The following is an 18,636-nucleotide window of genomic DNA, read 5'->3' as shown; positions in this document are numbered from 1 at the left end:
TGTTGTATTTTGTATTATTTACTTTTTTCCAGAATAACCTGGGTACTTTTACTCAAAACCATCCAAGTACGTCTTCCTCCACTTCTTCACGCAGAAATATGTGGAGCTTCCTCTTCAAGAGTAAATGGCACTGGGTCCACACTCAAACACACTTACAAGTATTATCCATTTGCATATATTCTTGGCTGGTGCAGCTTGCCAGGCTTGCATTGTCTTAGCTCTCTGTGTGGACATATGCACATGCCCGTGCACCAACTGCAGTTTTGTTCTTTCATTAATCATGAAAGGGACTTTATAAGCCCCACAACGTTGGGCTGTGGCCACAGGGGGGGTCGCACTGCAGCACACTTACGCACACGCACACACACACAGAGGCAAACCATCTGTACTGAAAGGTCAAGGGACTAGAAGTAGCCAGCTTGTCATGCTCTCAGTATGCAGTGATGTGTCTGTCTCTATACTCTGCAGCAAATGCAGAGCTTATAGTGGTCATTTATCACACATAAAGCAAGCTGGTCAAGGTGTTTCCTCTGTAGTAATGCTCCTCTCCAAAACACCAATGTTTTAACAGATTTCTGCAGAACACTAGCTCATAATTGGTCTGTTTTTTTTGGTGCAGCAGCCCAGAATAGATCCCTTGGTGACTAATAAAGCTTGTCCTGATAGTTCTGCATATAAAGCATTTGAGGTTTGTGTCTTCTCGTCCAATCCTCCTGCTTTGTTTTACAATTCCCATTTCTTTTTTATGTATTCTTTCCCCCAAAATAACTAAAATATCCTTCCCACTTCTCTACTACTGTATCACACATCTTTTCTTCACCACTTCCTCTCGTCAGCTCATATCCTTCTGTACTCCCCCACCCGTCCCCCCAACTTTGCCTCCACAGACTTTGTGTCCTACTTCTTCAGGAACAGTGCTAGCTTGCTAACTCAGAGTTTACACGGAGGAAGCCCAGGCCGGCAGAGGTGTGAAATTCCCAATTTCAGATAACTGATTCCTGCCGGTTTTTCCCTATGACACCTCCTGGCTATCTCTATCTACTGTGTGATTGCGCAGCTAGAAAAACATATGTATGATAGTTACATATATTATATTTATATATCTATATATATTTCATATAAGACCAAATGTACTCTAGATCATTTTTTTCATTGAATTGCTTGATATGTAGAAAAAATAATTCTTTTTAGCCATAATTTTTTTAATGTAAAAAAAAGCTAAGAGGCTTGGTTTGAATGTAGGAGGCAGAAAGTGTTTAACGTGAAATGAAATGGGTCTGTAGGTGGAGGACAGTCAACCCTTGTTTTACAGTGTGTGGCCTATTTGGATAAGGCTGCCATATTTGCTTAGATGTTTTTTATTTAAGAAAAAAAAGGTTTATGAAAAACACGAGTCAAAGACAGCAATGAAAAAAAAATCTTAACTAACTACTAACTAATAAAGCAAGTTTCAAAAGGTTTAGCAACCTGTTGGCCAAAATCCTGCCCATACAGTGATAGATCATTAGATACACCTTGCTAGTACCAGGTTGGACCCCCCTTTTTGCCTTCAGAGCTGCATTAGTTCTTTGTGGCATTCATCAAGAGATTTTGGATCGTGTTGACAGGATAGTGTCATACAATTGCTGCAGATTTTTCAGCTGCACATCGAGATGAGAATATCCTGTTCCACCACTTCCCAAAGGTGCTCTATTGGATTGAGACTGTGGAGGAAATTGGGAAATTGGGCTCATCAACCTGAAACCTTTTTGTTCATTTGTATAATTTTGGTGAGTCCTTAGGAATAATAGCCTCGCTTCCCTGTTTTCAGCTGATAGGAGAGGCACCTGATGTGGTCTTCTGCTGATGTATCCCATCTGCCTGTTTATGACCTGTTATATGTTCAGGGATGCTCTTTTGCTTACCTTGGTTGTAACAAGTGGATCCCAGCTGATCAGCAATTTCTAAGCTTGTTTGAATTTCAGTGGGTCATCTTGACCATGTTTGCATGACTAAATGCACTGTTCTTGAGTTGTTGCATTGTGATTGGTTGATTAGATATGTGAATTAATGAGCAGTTAACCATTTGTACCTTTATTATCATTAAAGGCATTCAGTCAAAATGGCCATAGTGCGCTTAGAATCACGTGTCACCTTACACAGTACAAAAATTATAACTTTAAGCTTACAGTTAGGCTTTTCTCATGTTAAGAAATAATATTTCTCTCTTGCAGTTTCATCCTGATTTTGTGTTATATCTGTTTACAATTAATTTCAATGCATTCTTGCGCGAAAAAGTAAGAAAAAAGGGAAAGTACACTACCTCCATAAGATGTTTGATTTCTTTTTATTTGTTTCATCTTTTTTTGTTTGTTTTTAACATTTAGCCTGACGCACACAGACACTCAGACGACCACAGTCAGTACCACGGCCCACCCTGCTGAGAGTCTTAACTGCTCTGTTATCGTGGCCTCATCTTCTCAGCAGGGCCACAGAGAACTCTCGTTATGTTGACAGACTCCTGAGCACACCATTAGATGGAGATGAATATGTCATAACGTATGTGCAAGGATGGGACAATGAAGATGAAGCAGCTGGTAGCGTGGGCCTTGGTCCCACTGAGCGTGGTGTGTACAGATAAGGTCAATGTGATGTGGACTGTTTAAGGGACCTGCAGGAGCTTTTGTAATGGACCGAGAGAACGAGGGCAGTTTTAATTAGTGTGGGCTGCTGTCTGAGCTCTCATTCTTGATGATTCAATTTTTTCCACTCTCGTGCTCGTGGCCATGTTTGTTTATTTGTCCTTGTTTCACCGAAATGGCAAAAATACATCATTTTCTTTGGATCCCCGTGAATAATTTGTTTTATCTGCTGATATTTTGACACTTTTCCCATGGATTTAATTTGTTCTGCTCATGGTGATGGAAAATTGCTCTTTTAGTAAAATGACAGTAGGCTCTTGATGTGTTTAATTAAATAGCAAAAAAGAACAAAAATGAGTTTTGCTCCCTAAAAATGTTAAGTAAATAAATGTTCTTGTCTTTCATTTTTACTGAATGGACATTCCTCTTCTGGGATATAGCTATTCAGTAATAACATTTACCAAATAATAATTCAAATTAAATATACGGAGGTTAAGTTGTGACAAAATATTTGGTTTCAAAGGTTCATTGGTTTAAGACGGATTTACACAGTGCAACTGCTTCTCATTTCACATTTCCTTTTGCAAAGTTGTACTTATTTCAATACAGTAGCTAGCTGTTTTTGTTTTTGTTAGCTTATTTTAAAACTGAAGCTTTGCATCTTGGCTTTTTTTGTCTCATAAACAGTACATAAACATAATTTATACCTTTATACCAACAATATACCAGTTTTCTGTTTGTCTGTGTGTGTGCAAAACATGGCACATATCTTAAGCCGCTAAAGGCTCTTATCTATATCAGATATTATAATGTAATCATGTTACCTGGCAACCACCAAGCAATGAGCTAAAATGAAAATTTTTTAAAAATTATTAATTTATGTACCGACAACACCTTATGGATGCAAATGAGGTTTTAATTTCTCAACAGTAACATTTGATTTATATTCACAAAAGCTTATTTGTACAGAATGTATGGTAACATCATCATGTTGCCTAGCAACCACCTAGCTATGAGCTAAAATGACCTTTTTTTTTCTTTTTTTACTTATGCACGTGCCACACTTTATCACCTTATAAAAACACAAACAGGCCAATCAAGCTGTAGCATGGGCTTTTTCTTCAGTAGTAGAAAAAATACATGCGGTACTTTTGGTTTGTCCGTTATTTCCCAAGGGGTCACCACAGTGGGTGGATATACATATTTGATTTGGCATAGATTTTACCCCACATGCCCTTCTGATACATCCCTCCTAATTATCCGGGCCTGGGATGGGCAGTAGGAGTACACAGGCTGTGTCTGTTTCCCCACTCAGTGTCAAACTATGCTAACCGCTACTCCATGAAGCCACAAGTAGTTGATGAGTAGATCAAATAAAGCAGGTAAAAATTATTTGTAGAGCTATTTTTGCTTTGTTATCATGCCAGCCGTATCGACCTATGATTAGTGCTCACCTGTGCTTTGTGTAACTGTTTTTCTGAGTATATGAGAGTGTGCACTCTCTGTTTTTGAGAATCATTGAGTGTTTTTCATCATTTTAAAGTATAATGAGCCAAAAAGGTTTGGGGACACAGATTCAGAGTAACAGGGGAACTATTGGAGGAGTTGATGAGTCGCTCTTATGCAATTTGTAATAAACAAAATTAATGTCACTTCTATATGGATATAAGGAAGGCGGTAGAATTTGGCACACATGTGTCAAGTTGACATCCATCTTTTAGGAATAAAGATTCCTGGTAAAACATGTGATTATATCACAGTTCCTACCCGCCTGTGTCTGTTGATGGTTTATCTGCGTTTCATCTCTGGTTATAAAGAATGAGATACATGTGCGGTTTGAGGGCGCCATGAGGTCACAGCACCATCATTTGTTTTCTGCCAGTGTGCTCAACTATTGATTCTGACACTGATGCTCAAGGCAAATGTCGGCTACGTTTACCCAGATTAATTAAAAAGTCCCTCACGTCACATTGCCCAGAGGTGTGAGCTGGCTCTGTCAATACCAGCAGAGCGTTTAAACTCGAAAAGCTTTTGAGACACCGTTTACAAAGATAGACAGCGTTTCGGTGATATTTTAACTTCCACGTGTGCTGTCACTCAGAGGGGTTAGCTGCTCGGTTGCAGTTCCACAGCCAATCCAGAAAATCAATAAAAAAATTGCCTTGTTTTTGTAAAAATAAATAAATAAATAAAAGTGTAATTGAACCATCTATTAGTGCTGTTCACGTTTTATGAGAATTGGGCAGGGTGGTTAGCAAGGTGAGAGCCAATCACTAAAGCACATGCTTTGCTTATTAATCACAAAAGATCGCTGTTTTTTAACGCCTTCTCTTTACAATGCACACTGACAGTGTCACCCTGCCCTCTCTCCAAAGAGCGTGACAATTATGCCTGCAATTAGAATGTAATTGTTTTCATTATCAACCCAGGTAATGCTGTTTGTCAGACTTTAATGTGGATTGTGCTTCTTAGTCCCACTTGCCCAGAGTTTTGAAAAAGCTGCATGGTTCCTCCACAGTGGAGCAGAAAACACTATATTTAGTAATCTGGTTGAGAAAAAGATAAGCCTGGATGTTAAGAGCTTTTGTGTGGGAACATTTAATTGTTGGCTGGGTTTTTATCTACAGTGCAGTACACTGCAGCAAGCAAATAAAACCACTTGGGACCATAAAAGACAAACATTTTAGCCACTTGTCATATGCACTATTTTATACTTAAAAGGCAGCTGAGACATTATCGGTGGTAATGTTTATCTGTAGAAATGGTTTATAGCTGCAAGCCATCTGAGGAGAGACAGCGCAGATGTAGCGTACAGCTGAGAATGTGAATAGCTGTAGAGAGATGAAGTCTTGATATTAAATCCAGGCCAGCTGCTCTTCCGCATATTTGATATTCTACATAATGATTTCTGGAGTGACACCGTGGTGGGGTCTGTGTAGAGCGTGCCTGCTTGATTCCAAACTTCCTCTCACAGTAAAGGATATCAGGTAATGCTAAACTGGCTCTAGGAGTAAATTGTCTGGTTACCTGTCCATCCAGGGTGTAGCCTTCCTTTCTCTTTTTTACAGCTGGGATAGGCTCAAGCCCTTCCGTGATGCTTGCTTTTCCCATATGTATATTATTATCCCACAATATTTCACTATTGTAGCTGTCATTTTTCCTGCTTATAGTGATTTTCTCCACTATGGTAAGCTGTTTCTGTTCTCTTAAATCACCACTGCCTTTGTAGAAGTGTGACAGATTGTTAGCATTGTTAGGACAGTCTATAGTCCCTGTACATTGGCTACAATCAGCTGAATTCAGTACCAGCCAGGGTCCATCAGCTGATGGGTCTGCTGATACTCTTCTGCACATGATATTGATAAATCTATTTTAAAATGCTTATGCTGCCATTGAATGAGAGGAAGCAGTGATTGGAGACTGTGGCGTGATGAAAGTTATTATGATCGTATGCAATGAACTTGCAGTCTTGTTGCCTTTGGTTGCTTTAAAGATGGGCACCAGTTCTACAACCACTCACACTCAGCTGACATCCTCAGGGCAACTTTGGTGCATGGAGGTGGTGATAAAATGAAAATAAGATACGAGTCTCTCTGTTATCAGAATCAGAATCAGAAAGGGGTTTATTTCCAAATGTTGAGCAGGTTTACAACATTAGGAAATTGCTGCGGTGCTTCAGTGCAAACATAGTGTCATAAATAGCACTTAAATAGACATGAAAAAATAAAAGTAGAATAAGAATTAAAGTGCTACGTAGAAAGATATGTGCATGAGATATACATGAGATATATACATGAGAATAAGAATTAAGAGTGCTACGTAGAAAGATATATACATGAGTGCAGGTGGTGATCAGTGCCAAACATGAAATGACACAGTGACACAGCGTAGGGTCATGTGTTAGTGGCGGGGACAGTCATATGGTTATTGTTCATGTGTCCAACAGCAGAGGGGAAGAAACTGTTCTTATGGCGAGAGGTTCTGGTGCGAATGGACCGGAGCCTCCTGCCTGAGGGGAGCAGGTCAAACAGACTGTGTCCAGGGTGAGAAGGGTCAGCTGAGATCCGAGTTTGTGATTCGGTTTGTGATTGAATGGGTTCAAATTGGCAATTACATGCAATTTGTTTGCAATAATACAGTGAGTAACTGTGATAGATGGGCAAATATCACAAATCTGTTGCCATCTACATCTACAGAGGTTAACCAGAAAATGACATTAACTGATTGCATTCAAAGTCCGCACAAAACCTGATTTGAAACAAAAGTTACTTCGCCAAGGGTAGTTGTTGCAGGACTGCGAATTACCTGTGAAATGACACAGGCGCTTAGCAACAATGCTTTTACAGAAATATTACCAGAATGCAATCAGCAGGCAGCCACCAATTTATCCTATTTGAAAAGAGATTGCATCCTTTCTTTACTCTGGTGTGACTGAGCCATTAGCCCATATACAGTTGCTGGTACCCCTGCAAACTACCTCCACCCCAACACCTGCTTTTTCCTGCTGTTTCTGTTATGTCATAATCAGTACATCACGTTTGATGTCACTGACGCCTGTTCTGTGCTGGGGGTCTTTTATTGCTCTGCAGTGAGACAACTAGGACCCAGAACACTGCTGTCAAATTTCTGCAGACTGAATAAGTCTTCTTTTAAATGAAGTGGTTTTAACTGAAATTCCATTGACCAAGGTTATGATGAAGAGCTGTATTTTTAAATTTGAATTTTAATATTTAATATTTTTTCTTTGTGATTTCTTTTTCTTTCTTTTTTTTAAGAAAAGCACTTAATACTTTGAAGCCACTCTTTAACTTTGCCCAATTAGATTTATGGCAATTTGGTTCAGTTCAGGGTCATTTTGTTTTAATTGTAATTTCATGTGCCATTAAAGTACAATATAAAATTAAAAAGAGCCTGAACGTGGCTTCTGTTTATTACAATTCTTGAGATTAATCGCCTTTAGCCACCCACATCTGTGCCCATTATTTCTAATGTTCCAGCTCCATTATGCCTAACCACTATATTTTTGTCCATGCTTTTTCTCTGCAGGTGATGTTATTGTCTACATCAACGATGTGTGCGTCCTGGGTACCACCCATGCTGATGTGGTGAAACTCTTCCAGTCTGTACCTATTGGCCAAAGCGTGACTCTCGTATTATGTCGCGGTTATCCTTTGCCATATGAGCCAGAGGAAGCTGCCAACACCAACAACAACACCACCACCATCATCTCCCCACTGGGCATCATGGAGCAGCGGCCCATTATGGTGAACGGCAGGACGGGCTACGATAACTACCTAGATTATCTCACCCGCACAGCACGCTTTGTTACAGACCCCAGTCAGGACCCGGTCAGCGCCCAGCAGCAGCTGCTCACTGGTCACCCAGCGGACACCCACTTAGATGGCTCGCTTCCTCCCACCACGGGTACTACGCCACCAGACAGCGTCTCTATGGCATCATCGGGCGCGACCCAGGGAGAGCTACTAACCCTGACCATGGTGAAGGGCGTGGATGGGTTTGGCTTCACGATTGCAGACAGCGCCACAGGTCAGCGTGTTAAACAAGTCCTGGAGCCTCAGGGCTGCCCGGGCCTGTGCGAGGGCGACTTAATTGTGGAGATTAACAAGCAGCCCGTGCAGGGATTCGGTCACACACAGGTGGTGGAGCTGCTCAAGGAGTGCCCTGTGGGAGCTGAGACCTGCCTCTTGGTTCAGAGAGGTGGAACAGGTGAGAAGGTGTTAAAGGTGGTGTTGCTGGCTTTGGAGAAGAGCTTGAATCTCTGTCCTTCTTCCTGTCTGCTTGTTCATTTCTGTCGTCTTTTGCTGGTGTGTTTGCATGTGCGGTTTAGTCCAGTGACAGCAGAAATCTGTGCTACAGTCCCTCAGTGCACAGCAATGACTCACTGATCTTCAGCTGCTCTCAGATGTCCTGCTAAGTCCGCTTTACTGTTCGCTCCTCATTGACAGCAGATTCCACTCCAGCTATACTAGGGGTCCCCTAGTATAGTCTGATTGCGTCTGAAAGCATAAGCTTTTTCTGTGTTATTTTCAAGCCCACTTTCTGATTTTCTTTTTCTTTTCTTTTTTTCATTTTCACATGTATAGTGAATTTTACCTTTTCTACAAGATCCAAATAAAAGCCCGCAAATCAAAGCATGTCAAAACTGGCACAGTTTTTCCTTGAAACACTGGTAAATGGCTCTGAAGTGCTTTCAACTCTGTGTTTTTCAGAATGGGAGGCCCTCTCATACTCTCTGACAATCATAATTATGCACTGCACTTTGTCATGAGTCACACACAGGGCTGTTATTTGCCGAATCTACGTGTAGCTGAGTGTGTGTGCGGACTGGTGGAGGACATTGAGTGTTAAGTGTGTACAAACGTCTGTATTCTTCTAGAAGGCCAGAAACCTTTATATTGCTGTCTTTTAATGGCAATGTCTATGAGAGAGTTGCTGTCTTGTCTTTGGGAAATATACATATGACTCAAATGACAGAGCATAAGTTGTGTGTAAGCTTCCTGTGATCTGCCTACAAACTGAGATTGCCTTCTTATTGAATTGTGGCGGCGGTGCATCTGTCAGCGATGACTCAGCCGAAGCACCGACGTTGAAGATTAAAACGTTAGAGAGTTTAATTAAATCTAGAAACAGCAACAGTGGCTCTTCATCAACCAAGCAGATAGGATCTGTCTCTGGAACCTTATTGTTAAATGTTGTTAAATGACTCCTCTCTTTGCGTTTACCTGTCCTTGATTTATCTTGGCATCCTCTAAGTGATGATGCATGAACTTTAGCACGCTCTCATTTGCAGAGCGAGCTGGAATCTGAGCCAACTCGTTTGGAAAACTGACACTGCTGTTTCTTTTTGTGTGCAACCAATTTGTAGTTCCGTGTTTTGCCTCTTTGTGTAGTGTAATGTCGCATACCAATCATAATGCCAACCGCCTGGGTGCCACAGACACCACTGAGACTCACGCGCAAAGGTCAGCAGCGGCCACTGAATAGATTTATTCCCATTTATTTCTTTATTAGGCTGCCCATGTCTCTGCCAGTGAGAAGGGAGCCAGCAAACAGGGGGGGGGGGAGAATAGAGGGATGACATGAGGTATTATCATGGGAAGATAATGTTTTGGGTTTTTGGGGAGGAAGGGGTTTGTAATCCAAAAAATCTACAAAAAACAGCATCACAAAAAAATCTGAAATCTGGTTGTGTTATGTTAGCGCCAGTAAACTGCAATACATCAGGGCGTAGTGTCGCATCCGATGGCGTTGATTGCCTGTGACATGACAAGTTGCAAATGTGAAAGGTGGAACAAATGTCAGGGCCACCCAGCTTGCTGTTACTGCAGCACAACTACATACGGCACAAATTTGTGTCAAAGTGAGTAAAGTTAAGAAAATGTACCAGTGGGGTGGAGTTTTTAGACATCGTGCATCTCCTGAGAGTATTTTTGGGATTTAAGCAGGAAAATTCTGCCAGACTTTAAGCTTGTTAAGATCAAAGTACACACTCTTCTGAGAGTAAATGATCACAATAAACTATTTTCAGTTTTGTTAGAAGTCTTTGTTGGTAGAAATTAACATGAGAAATGGGGTTAAAGTAGAAACCTACAGATGGTGAAAAATTTGAAAATGCTTAAACCTTTGACACACACACCCCCACCTATAAAGAGTGGGCAGTGGCTCTGTTGTGCTCCAGGGGGCATTTTGCTGGTCACTGCACATTAAAACAGTTGTTCTGGGTGAACATCCCATCTTCAGGGATTACAAGGGGATCATTTCTTTTGTGTCCCTCCAAAGGTTCTATGGTGAATATACCTGTGGTTGAAATGGGACTTTAACATGGGCCTTCATTTCTCTTTCGACTGAATAAAGTCTGAATAAAGAAGTTGAATTTTTTTCCCATCGAATCCCATATTTAAGGATATAGGAGCTGCGTAGGTTTGAGGGAAAGAGACAGGATTGTGAGATCAAACGCAGAGCAAGACATGGCTGCAGCTTCTCCTTCCATGCTTAAATCATTACCATTTCTGACTACGATGTCTGATCCTCTGGGGTTGTGAAAGGAATACTTTGCTTATCAAGCATGTTCACAGTGTTACATGTTTGTTCCTGTTAAGGAAAAGGATGCACTGAACTGCAGAGTAGCAACTGACTACAATGTTGCCAATTTCTGCAAATAAGTAATTGTGATTTCTATTCTTCTCATCCGTAAACTCTCTCCACACTCTTTCACGTGATTCTTGGGTAGATGGTAGAAGAGGTTTGTCATGTTTGGGGCACGAAACAAGCGATAGCGTATAATATGAAACAATAGGCGTTTTAATTTTGTCATCCAATATATTTCATCATATCGCACAGCTCCATTTTTTGACACACAATTTTCACTGACAGAAACAAGATTTGATCAAGAATTACCAAAGTTTCTGTCCATAAAACTGAAATAATCCATGTGCACCACACCACAGTGTAGTCCACAGTGTTCAGGTTGAAGGTGGCACATCAGATGAGGAGTCCTTTCAGGAGCATGATCAACAGTGTTTATATTAGGCTTCAGTCACACAAGCCTGTAGATCATTGGGCGATGTCAACACTCCCCAACTACTACTAGGTGGATGTGAAACTGAGCAGTATGATGTAAAGCAGAGATTGAGAGATTGCTTACCTTCAAGGTTGCGCATTCTGAAACATGTTGGATTTAGCTGCAAAGGGTCTGTTTCCTGTTTCCGTCAGGCCTGGGTGACTGCGATCTTACTTCTCACATAAGGGAACAGCAAAATTGTATATCTCAGTTAAAAGGTTTTATCTTTTATGGAAAGATTAGATAGCACCAATCTTAACTAACAAATACAACATTTAACAACAAGTTGGATGGCTTTCAATTTTTAGTTTTGATGATGGAACTACCACTTTGTTTCAGGGCAGGGAACAATTGCTTTGACTGCTGTGGCCTTAAAATAAATAAATGTTATTAAAAAAAAACGGGGCAAAATTTAATTGCACATTCACTTGGAGAAGAACAAGCTGGATAAGCTGCACGAATACGAGCTGAAATTGGAGCACCCAAGCACAAAAAAATAATCTGTTCATCCAGTGCTTGAATTCACACACAGCGACACAGAGAGAGGAAGACTGGGGTCTGTGGTGAATTTTGATAAGAGATCAAATAATTTCTAATGATGTTAATGTTTACCCATCTTTCTACATTTGCTGAAAGCCAACTGTGAGTTGATAAAAAATTTTAAAAATCCTACACGTGGGAGGTAAAAAAAAAAAAAAAAAAAGATAAATGCCAAAAGGTGCACACACAGTCAACCATCTGAAACGCATTAGGCTACATTTGTTCACCATAAAAAAGATCTCTTTAATTTTACAGTGAGAGGCTAACATTAGCCCTTCAGTTATTTAAACGAGACAACGATAGCACTAGAAATGATGGTAGAGTGTGCAAATGTTTTGGCCCTTTATAAAAATGTATCCTCATATCATGAAGGAGCCTGCCAGCTTCACATCAAAGCTACAGCAGAAAACCGATTCTATCCACTTCTATTGAATCAATTGTTTCATGTTGGTCTTGTGTTTTAAAAAAAAAATCCGCCTCATTGCAGTTGTGTGCAAAACAAAATCATTTTCTAGGTACACGGTTGAATATGCGTGATATTAAAGCAGAATTTATTCAAACACGCTCGTGCAGTCACTGGGTAATCACTCCATCCCATTAAAAGCCAAATAGGAGCACTTGATTTGTTTAAGAGGCAACCGAGGTCAGTGACTCTACTCCTCCCACAGACAGGAAAGGGATTCAAAGCACAATATAGAGTTCAGTGGTCTAAGTTTGATGGCAATAAGGCTCCCATCGCATTTTCTACTTGATATAATCTCAGCATTTCGCCCTTCATGCACAATACCCCCTGGCTCCCTCCCTGTGCCGATAGGAATGGATATTGATCCCTGGCGGGCACCGCCTCGGCTTTGGAACCGGTGGGGACAGAGCTGCAAGTGTGAACATGGCAGACAGACTGTGGCTTACTGGCAGAGAGCCGAACTCATCGCTCTCTTGCTCTTTCCTCCCCTTCTCTTTCTCTCTTTTGTTTCCAACTATTCCATCTTGAACACACACAGCCAATGAATCACTGTCTAGTTACACACTGATTCCCTGGGAGGCTAGAGGAGGCTCACTGAATCAAACCCTTGTTCTTTTCTTCTTTTCCTTTTCTAGAGAGCAGACCTTCACCTGAGGTCTGCACGGTTTCTAAAGCAGCTGGTGGTCACATGAGGCGAAATGTCAAACCAGGCATAATGTACAGTTTACTCATGGTACTACTAGCAAGGGGAGTTTATGTAAGTGTGCGGGGGCTTGCGTGCAAAATTTGCCTGGGGATCTGTGCGGATAAGATGAGGAAAGTGTGTGCCTGGCTGTTGTGTAGGTGTGCGCACAAACTGTGTGAATCAAACCATGTGGCTCGGCGTTTGTGCGAGTGCGTGGGCGGGCAGCAGTGAGGGAGAATGTGGCATGTTAGTGGAAGCTAAATGGTCGAGCGTACATGTGAAAGAGATGATAGTCTCGGCAGCTAATTACAGCCCTGCATCTCTGCTGGTGTTGCAACGAGGACACAGACTGTTAATGGTCTAGATCGCCACTAATGAGCCTGTCTGGCATGCACACACATACACGTGCCACCCATACACACAGGCACAATAATTACTGGTGATGAGCGACAGAGTGGCCATTTGTTGGGCAAAAATGGCTCAGGAGTCAAACTGAAATTTAAGGGATGGATAAATATCATAACTATATTATGAGTGTTGGCTTTTTCAAGGTGATGAGGCTTAATTGACTGGAAGGTTTGATCATAAATGTCCTCATTTGGTCAACAGACAGCGTGCTTCTATTGTCGGGATTTCAACAACGAGTTCTTTGGGAGTCATGGAAATAAAGCTTGAGTTAAAAAAAGAAGAAAAACCACTAAAACAACAGATTTAACTGAACTTTAAAAGAAAATACTTTGTTATGATCGGTCGCTTTTATGACAAAACTTAAACAAACAAAAGTTAAACAGCCTGCCATGCTGCAAAAACTGATCATGGATCGCGCTTTAGGAGCGCAGGCCTCCACAGATCCCAATCTGTTGGTGCACCTGGGAAAACAGCAGGAACAAGCTTGAATCACAGAGGTCTACCCCACAGCCCAGAGGTAGTATCTAAGTATCATCTTAGAAATATAGGAGACCGCAGAGGTCCATGTCCCACGGATCAGAGCTGTTTCAATGAAACAAAAGGGGTCTACTATAGTTCATTGTGTATGACCAACTTTAAACTTGAAGACAATAGTAGCAGGTTGGATACAAAGGTATTTACTATCTTGCACTAGGAATCTAGCTAATCAGGTGGAGCCCAAGTTAAAGGGCAAAATACAAGAAATTGCATCCTAACTATCCCAAGATGCAGCGATCGGAGAGTAAGTGTGCATCTGATAGCGTGAATAAAAAATTGTATTAATTCTTATCATGAATGGATGAACATGTATTTTAAAAAGTGGTCCGTTTGTAAATTTAAGCACCAGTCCACTCACCATTTACTATTTAAACTGTACTGACAGCAGATCTTATCATTTCTGACCCTCGTCATTTAAATACACATTGTCAAGATTGCAGGAATTGCCACCTTCTCTGTGAGTAAAACTACTCTATTTCTCTGTGCGACAATGACTTTCCAAAGCTGAGAAGTCATGTGCACTTTGCATTACAGTAGTAAATGTTCGGTTCTGTGTCCATGACAACACCAAGCTGAGCAAGGCAAGGCTTGCTGAACAAAGAGTTGATCATGCTAACTCTCTTTGTTTTTAATTTTTCCTGTGAAGTCGCATTTTTCCTGTGCTCCTTCTTGTTTCTACTTCAGTGAGTTACTTTACTTCTTTCTAGTTTGTACATACAGCTGTGGAACTGACACAAACAGGATGCACTGTCTGAGTGTGTGAGGGGAACCTGTAATTGAACCTTCCTCGCCTCACTAGCCATTCTTGATCTTTGATGCTGGACATTAGAAGTGTGTTGTCATAGTAACACCATCATAAAAAAAGCCATAACAGTATTGTCGGATTGTGGTTGTGGGAGTTTGTGAAATATGTGGGTGTTATGAAAGCATAAAAGCTGTCAATCTCACTTCCAGTTGACTTTAAGTGTGTGTGTGTGTGTGTGTGTGTGTGTGTGTGTGTGTGTGTGTGTGTGTGTGTGTGTGTGTGTGTGTTTGTGCATATGTGTGTGTTTTTTGTCACAAGGTGGTAGATCTGTCTGCAGGATTAAAGAGTGGCCATTAAAAAATCCAAACATATGCACACATATACACACTATTTAAACTTAAGCTTGTGGTGCTCGTTCAGTCCTCCGCATCAGATTGCCATTTCAGTGAAAGTGATGAGCTGTGTGCCTGGCCCTGAACTGGCAAATATTTGGAGAACGTGTCAGAGACTGAAGCATGACAGTTGTTTGGTGACAGATATCAGTCAGTTCCTCTCATCTCTCTCTCTCCCACTTTCTGTTACTCTGCTGTGGGGCACAAAAAACAGCCAGCTCAATTAGAAAGTGTGGCCAGCCTCCAGTGGGCTAAAGAAGCGAGCCAAATTGCTATATGTTAAGAGGTAGATCATCATTTCAGCAGCATTATGACAGTTTTATTACGATGGATAATAGCTTGGCTAATGTTTACAGCTCGTCTTTTTGAGCATGTTGGGTCAGGGAAGACCTGCAACTCAAATCTCACAGGTGGTGCTGCGAGTCTCACACCGGTCACAGTTTAATGAGCTGTAAGAGGTGATTTTATTGGCAACCACCCTGTTTTGTCTCCTTACACATCTGTGGATATCCTACAGCAATTCTTCTATTTTGAAACCTCTCCCCAGAAGTAAGGCTTCAATCACACTGGCCAAGAGACCAGTTGGCAGCCTCTTGGCAAGCTCTAGGTCACTAGGGAAATATGTGCAATTCAGGACCGTTTGGCAAGGGGTAGCTGGAAGTTGTTGGCTGGGTAAAATCAGTTGGAAAGACAGTGCTTCACCAAAAAACCCCTTGCCCTTTTACTGGGTACCAGCAGATTTCATCAGTCACCCATAGTTAGTGTTAATAGCGACTGCCCAAAACCTTTAAAAACCATTCACCAATCAGTTGAAGAATACACATTTTTCCCTAGCGACCAGCAGTTGCCAGGGGATCACTGACCAGTCTCAAGGCCTGATTCATTCACGTTTTAGGAACAAATTTCATAACAACATCCAGCAACAACTCAGCAACCAGTTGGGGAATGTGCATTGCAATCAGTGGTTGCCAGATAGCTGGTCTCTAGGCTTGCATGGCTACGGCTGAATGAACTGAGAAACCGAAGACCCATCACATTCATAAAAATTAAACATTTACTCAAGCTAAAATCAAGGAAGAAATAGGGTTGTTTTCTGTCAGTTTTTTTATTTAATTAGACTACTTTTGGTAACCCAAGGAGCCCCCTAATGGTCACTACATATAATGCAGGTTTTAGGCACTTAAGAACTCTCAATACAGAACTTTAAATACAGTCTATGTTCTGAACAAACAGTAACACAACCGCTGATATTTTTTGCTGTTTTTTTTAATGACATTCACCCATTTTTTCCCCATTGGAAGCTAATTTTGACAGCAGCAGGTTTTAATGAGCCAACATGTAAGATTTAATTTGGCGCTTTTGAGAACCAGTGCTTTCTGTGAAGTCCCTGCCAGCTCCAGCATCTCTGGAAACATTTCCAGTTCCAAACTCTTTAATTAGAGTTTTGCCCAGAAACCAGGAATTGAAAATGAGGCACAACTTCAGCCAAATGCCCTTCACTATTACCTGAAGCTGTGCCATGGATGGAGTGGAGTCAGACGCAGTCATTACCTGTGCACTTTTACTGATGTGTATTGCTGTTGTTATACTTATATTGGAAAAGGCTGACGCATACAGTAGGACAGGACACCAGTTAGCTCAGAACTTAAGTGCAAGTTGGACGCTGCAGGGTTCATGTAGCTCTCTGTAGCTGAGCTGACAGATCTGATTAGCATTTGGGCTAAGAGCTTTCAGCACCACGGACAGCTCCTTTTGCCCTCCCTCTCTCTCTTGGTGTTCTCTCTCAGTCGCTCACCCCTTCTCAACTTCTAGCCATGGGGCACTTTGACACCTACGTCTGCATAAATGTCTGGTATGCCTGAGCTAACAGTGTCTTTAACCCGTGGATCACCTCCGTCAGTGATGCCAGGTAGTGCACCCTCTTTCTGTCGGTCTGGCTTATCTCAGGTTCTTTTACCCATGTGGAGGACTGCTCTGTTGTTGCCTCTTTTGCTCACTGTACCCTCCACAAAGACTCAAATCTAGGTATTCTGGAAAGCTGTTCATTGATTCACCTTCTTTGGGAATAAAAGCAAAAATCCTTCTCTGCCCCTCAAGTTATAACACTTCAGAAGTCTTTCTTTTTTTGCGCTGATAAAAATGCTCCCATGTGCATTGAAAGTGAAATTGTTATTGAGTTTTAGATAAGCTCCTGTAACTGGTTTGTTTCTAAAAATGTTATTTGGCTTGTTTTGACAGAGAAGAGCCAGCGCTCTGAAAAACATTGCTGGAGTTCTCTTTGTAGCCTTTGTTAATTTCCATGTTGTCACCATTCCACTAGTGGCTCAGTGAGACGAATGTTTTTACAGTGCGATTGGAGTCTGGCCAGGCCAAGACTGGGAAGGCTGGCGCATAATTCGAGCAGTCACCCTTTAATTTGATCCCTCAATTTGCATGTGCTTGAAGCTTCCCAGAGGGAAGACTGTGGCAGCACTTGAAAGACAAGAGAAAGAAAAAGTGAATAAAGAAGATGGAGAATGCACCTTTTCTTAATATGCTCCTGTGAATTGGACTAAAGAAAAGTGCTTCATTACTCTGTGTCTGCATGTATATGAATGCATATATACAAGTGTTTGATGCTTGCTGCATGTCTTGTACTTTTTTACTGATGATTTTCTTTCATCGCTCAACTCAGAATTCTGGTTCTTGTGCTTGGACAACGTTGTAAGCAGCTGAAATGTGTGGAATAACATTTTAAAGGTCAAAGCAAGATGAATTGGGAAGTGAAAGGAGAAAGTATGTTCTTAACTTGCTGCACTGCATTGCAAACTAAAACCACTTTATGGTCACCCTGAACTTAAGTGAAAGTCAAAGTTTTATTGCTGTAGGCACTGACAGATCAGTGATATATTCACAAACGTCTCTTTGCCTAGTGTAGTTGCCGTCCTGCTGAGTGCTGATATTGAATGCTTTAATGAAATGTTTGCTGAAGATTGATCAGAGGTATTGAGTGAGGTCAGCCTTTCCTCATTTCAAGTGAAAACTGAAACAATGGATTCATGTTGAGTGTTCAGTTCTTTTATACTACCTCTGGATCCCCCTAGTTACCTTTAGATGAACAGATTTAGACCTAGGTTAATTTTTTTCATACCTTCCTGGTGTGAAACGTCACCTGGGGATAGGACATGTGATGGCTTTTATGGTAAATCATTGTAGCTGGGTGGTTATGTAGTTAGACAAATTAGCAACTAGTTGCCTTTAGAAAATTTAGAATTGTTAATTTATTAAGTTGAAAACAATTCATATTATTTAATGTACACCACCGTTTAAATGTTTGGTTACACAGTAGCCCAGTAGCTAGGGCTGCACGATTAATCGTTAGAAAATCGCGATCTCAATTCATACTTATGTGCGATCTCATTTCCAAATGACAACGATTTAAAAAAAAAAAAAAAAAGACGACGATTGTACCGCATTTTGATCCGGGACGTAATCTGCATGAAAACAAGCGCTCACTCTTCCTGCTCAACAAATGACAAGGGCGGAGCCTTATACCACGTGATACAGAAGCTGTGCCGTGTGATGCTAAAATTAGCAGGGAAAAAACAACGGAGAGCACGTCAGGGATGACGAGAAAGTGACAGGAGAAAATCCGTCCCGGTCAACCACCCAAACATCAATAACG

At 41.3% G+C, this 18,636-nt stretch overlaps 1 protein-coding gene across 8 annotated transcripts in view; it reads left to right on the top strand.

The window, feature by feature from the left end:
- The window catches only part of magi2a (membrane associated guanylate kinase, WW and PDZ domain containing 2a), a 244,159-nt gene that overhangs the window by 196,261 nt on the left and 29,262 nt on the right, over positions 1-18,636 (top strand). For all 8 annotated transcript variants that reach the window (XM_042220472.1, XM_005923552.3, XM_042220471.1 and 5 more), the window contains exon 10: positions 7,668-8,348. In XM_042220472.1, the coding sequence (XP_042076406.1) occupies positions 7,668-8,348 (681 nt within the window). The remainder of the gene's footprint in view (positions 1-7,667; positions 8,349-18,636) is intronic.

This window comes from Haplochromis burtoni, unplaced genomic scaffold (assembly GCF_018398535.1).
Source record: "Haplochromis burtoni strain Fernald_Lab_line unplaced genomic scaffold, NCSU_Asbu1 Contig_49, whole genome shotgun sequence".
Taxonomy (NCBI): Eukaryota; Metazoa; Chordata; class Actinopteri; order Cichliformes; family Cichlidae; genus Haplochromis; species Haplochromis burtoni.
This window is presented reverse-complemented; position numbering and strand designations above follow the sequence as displayed.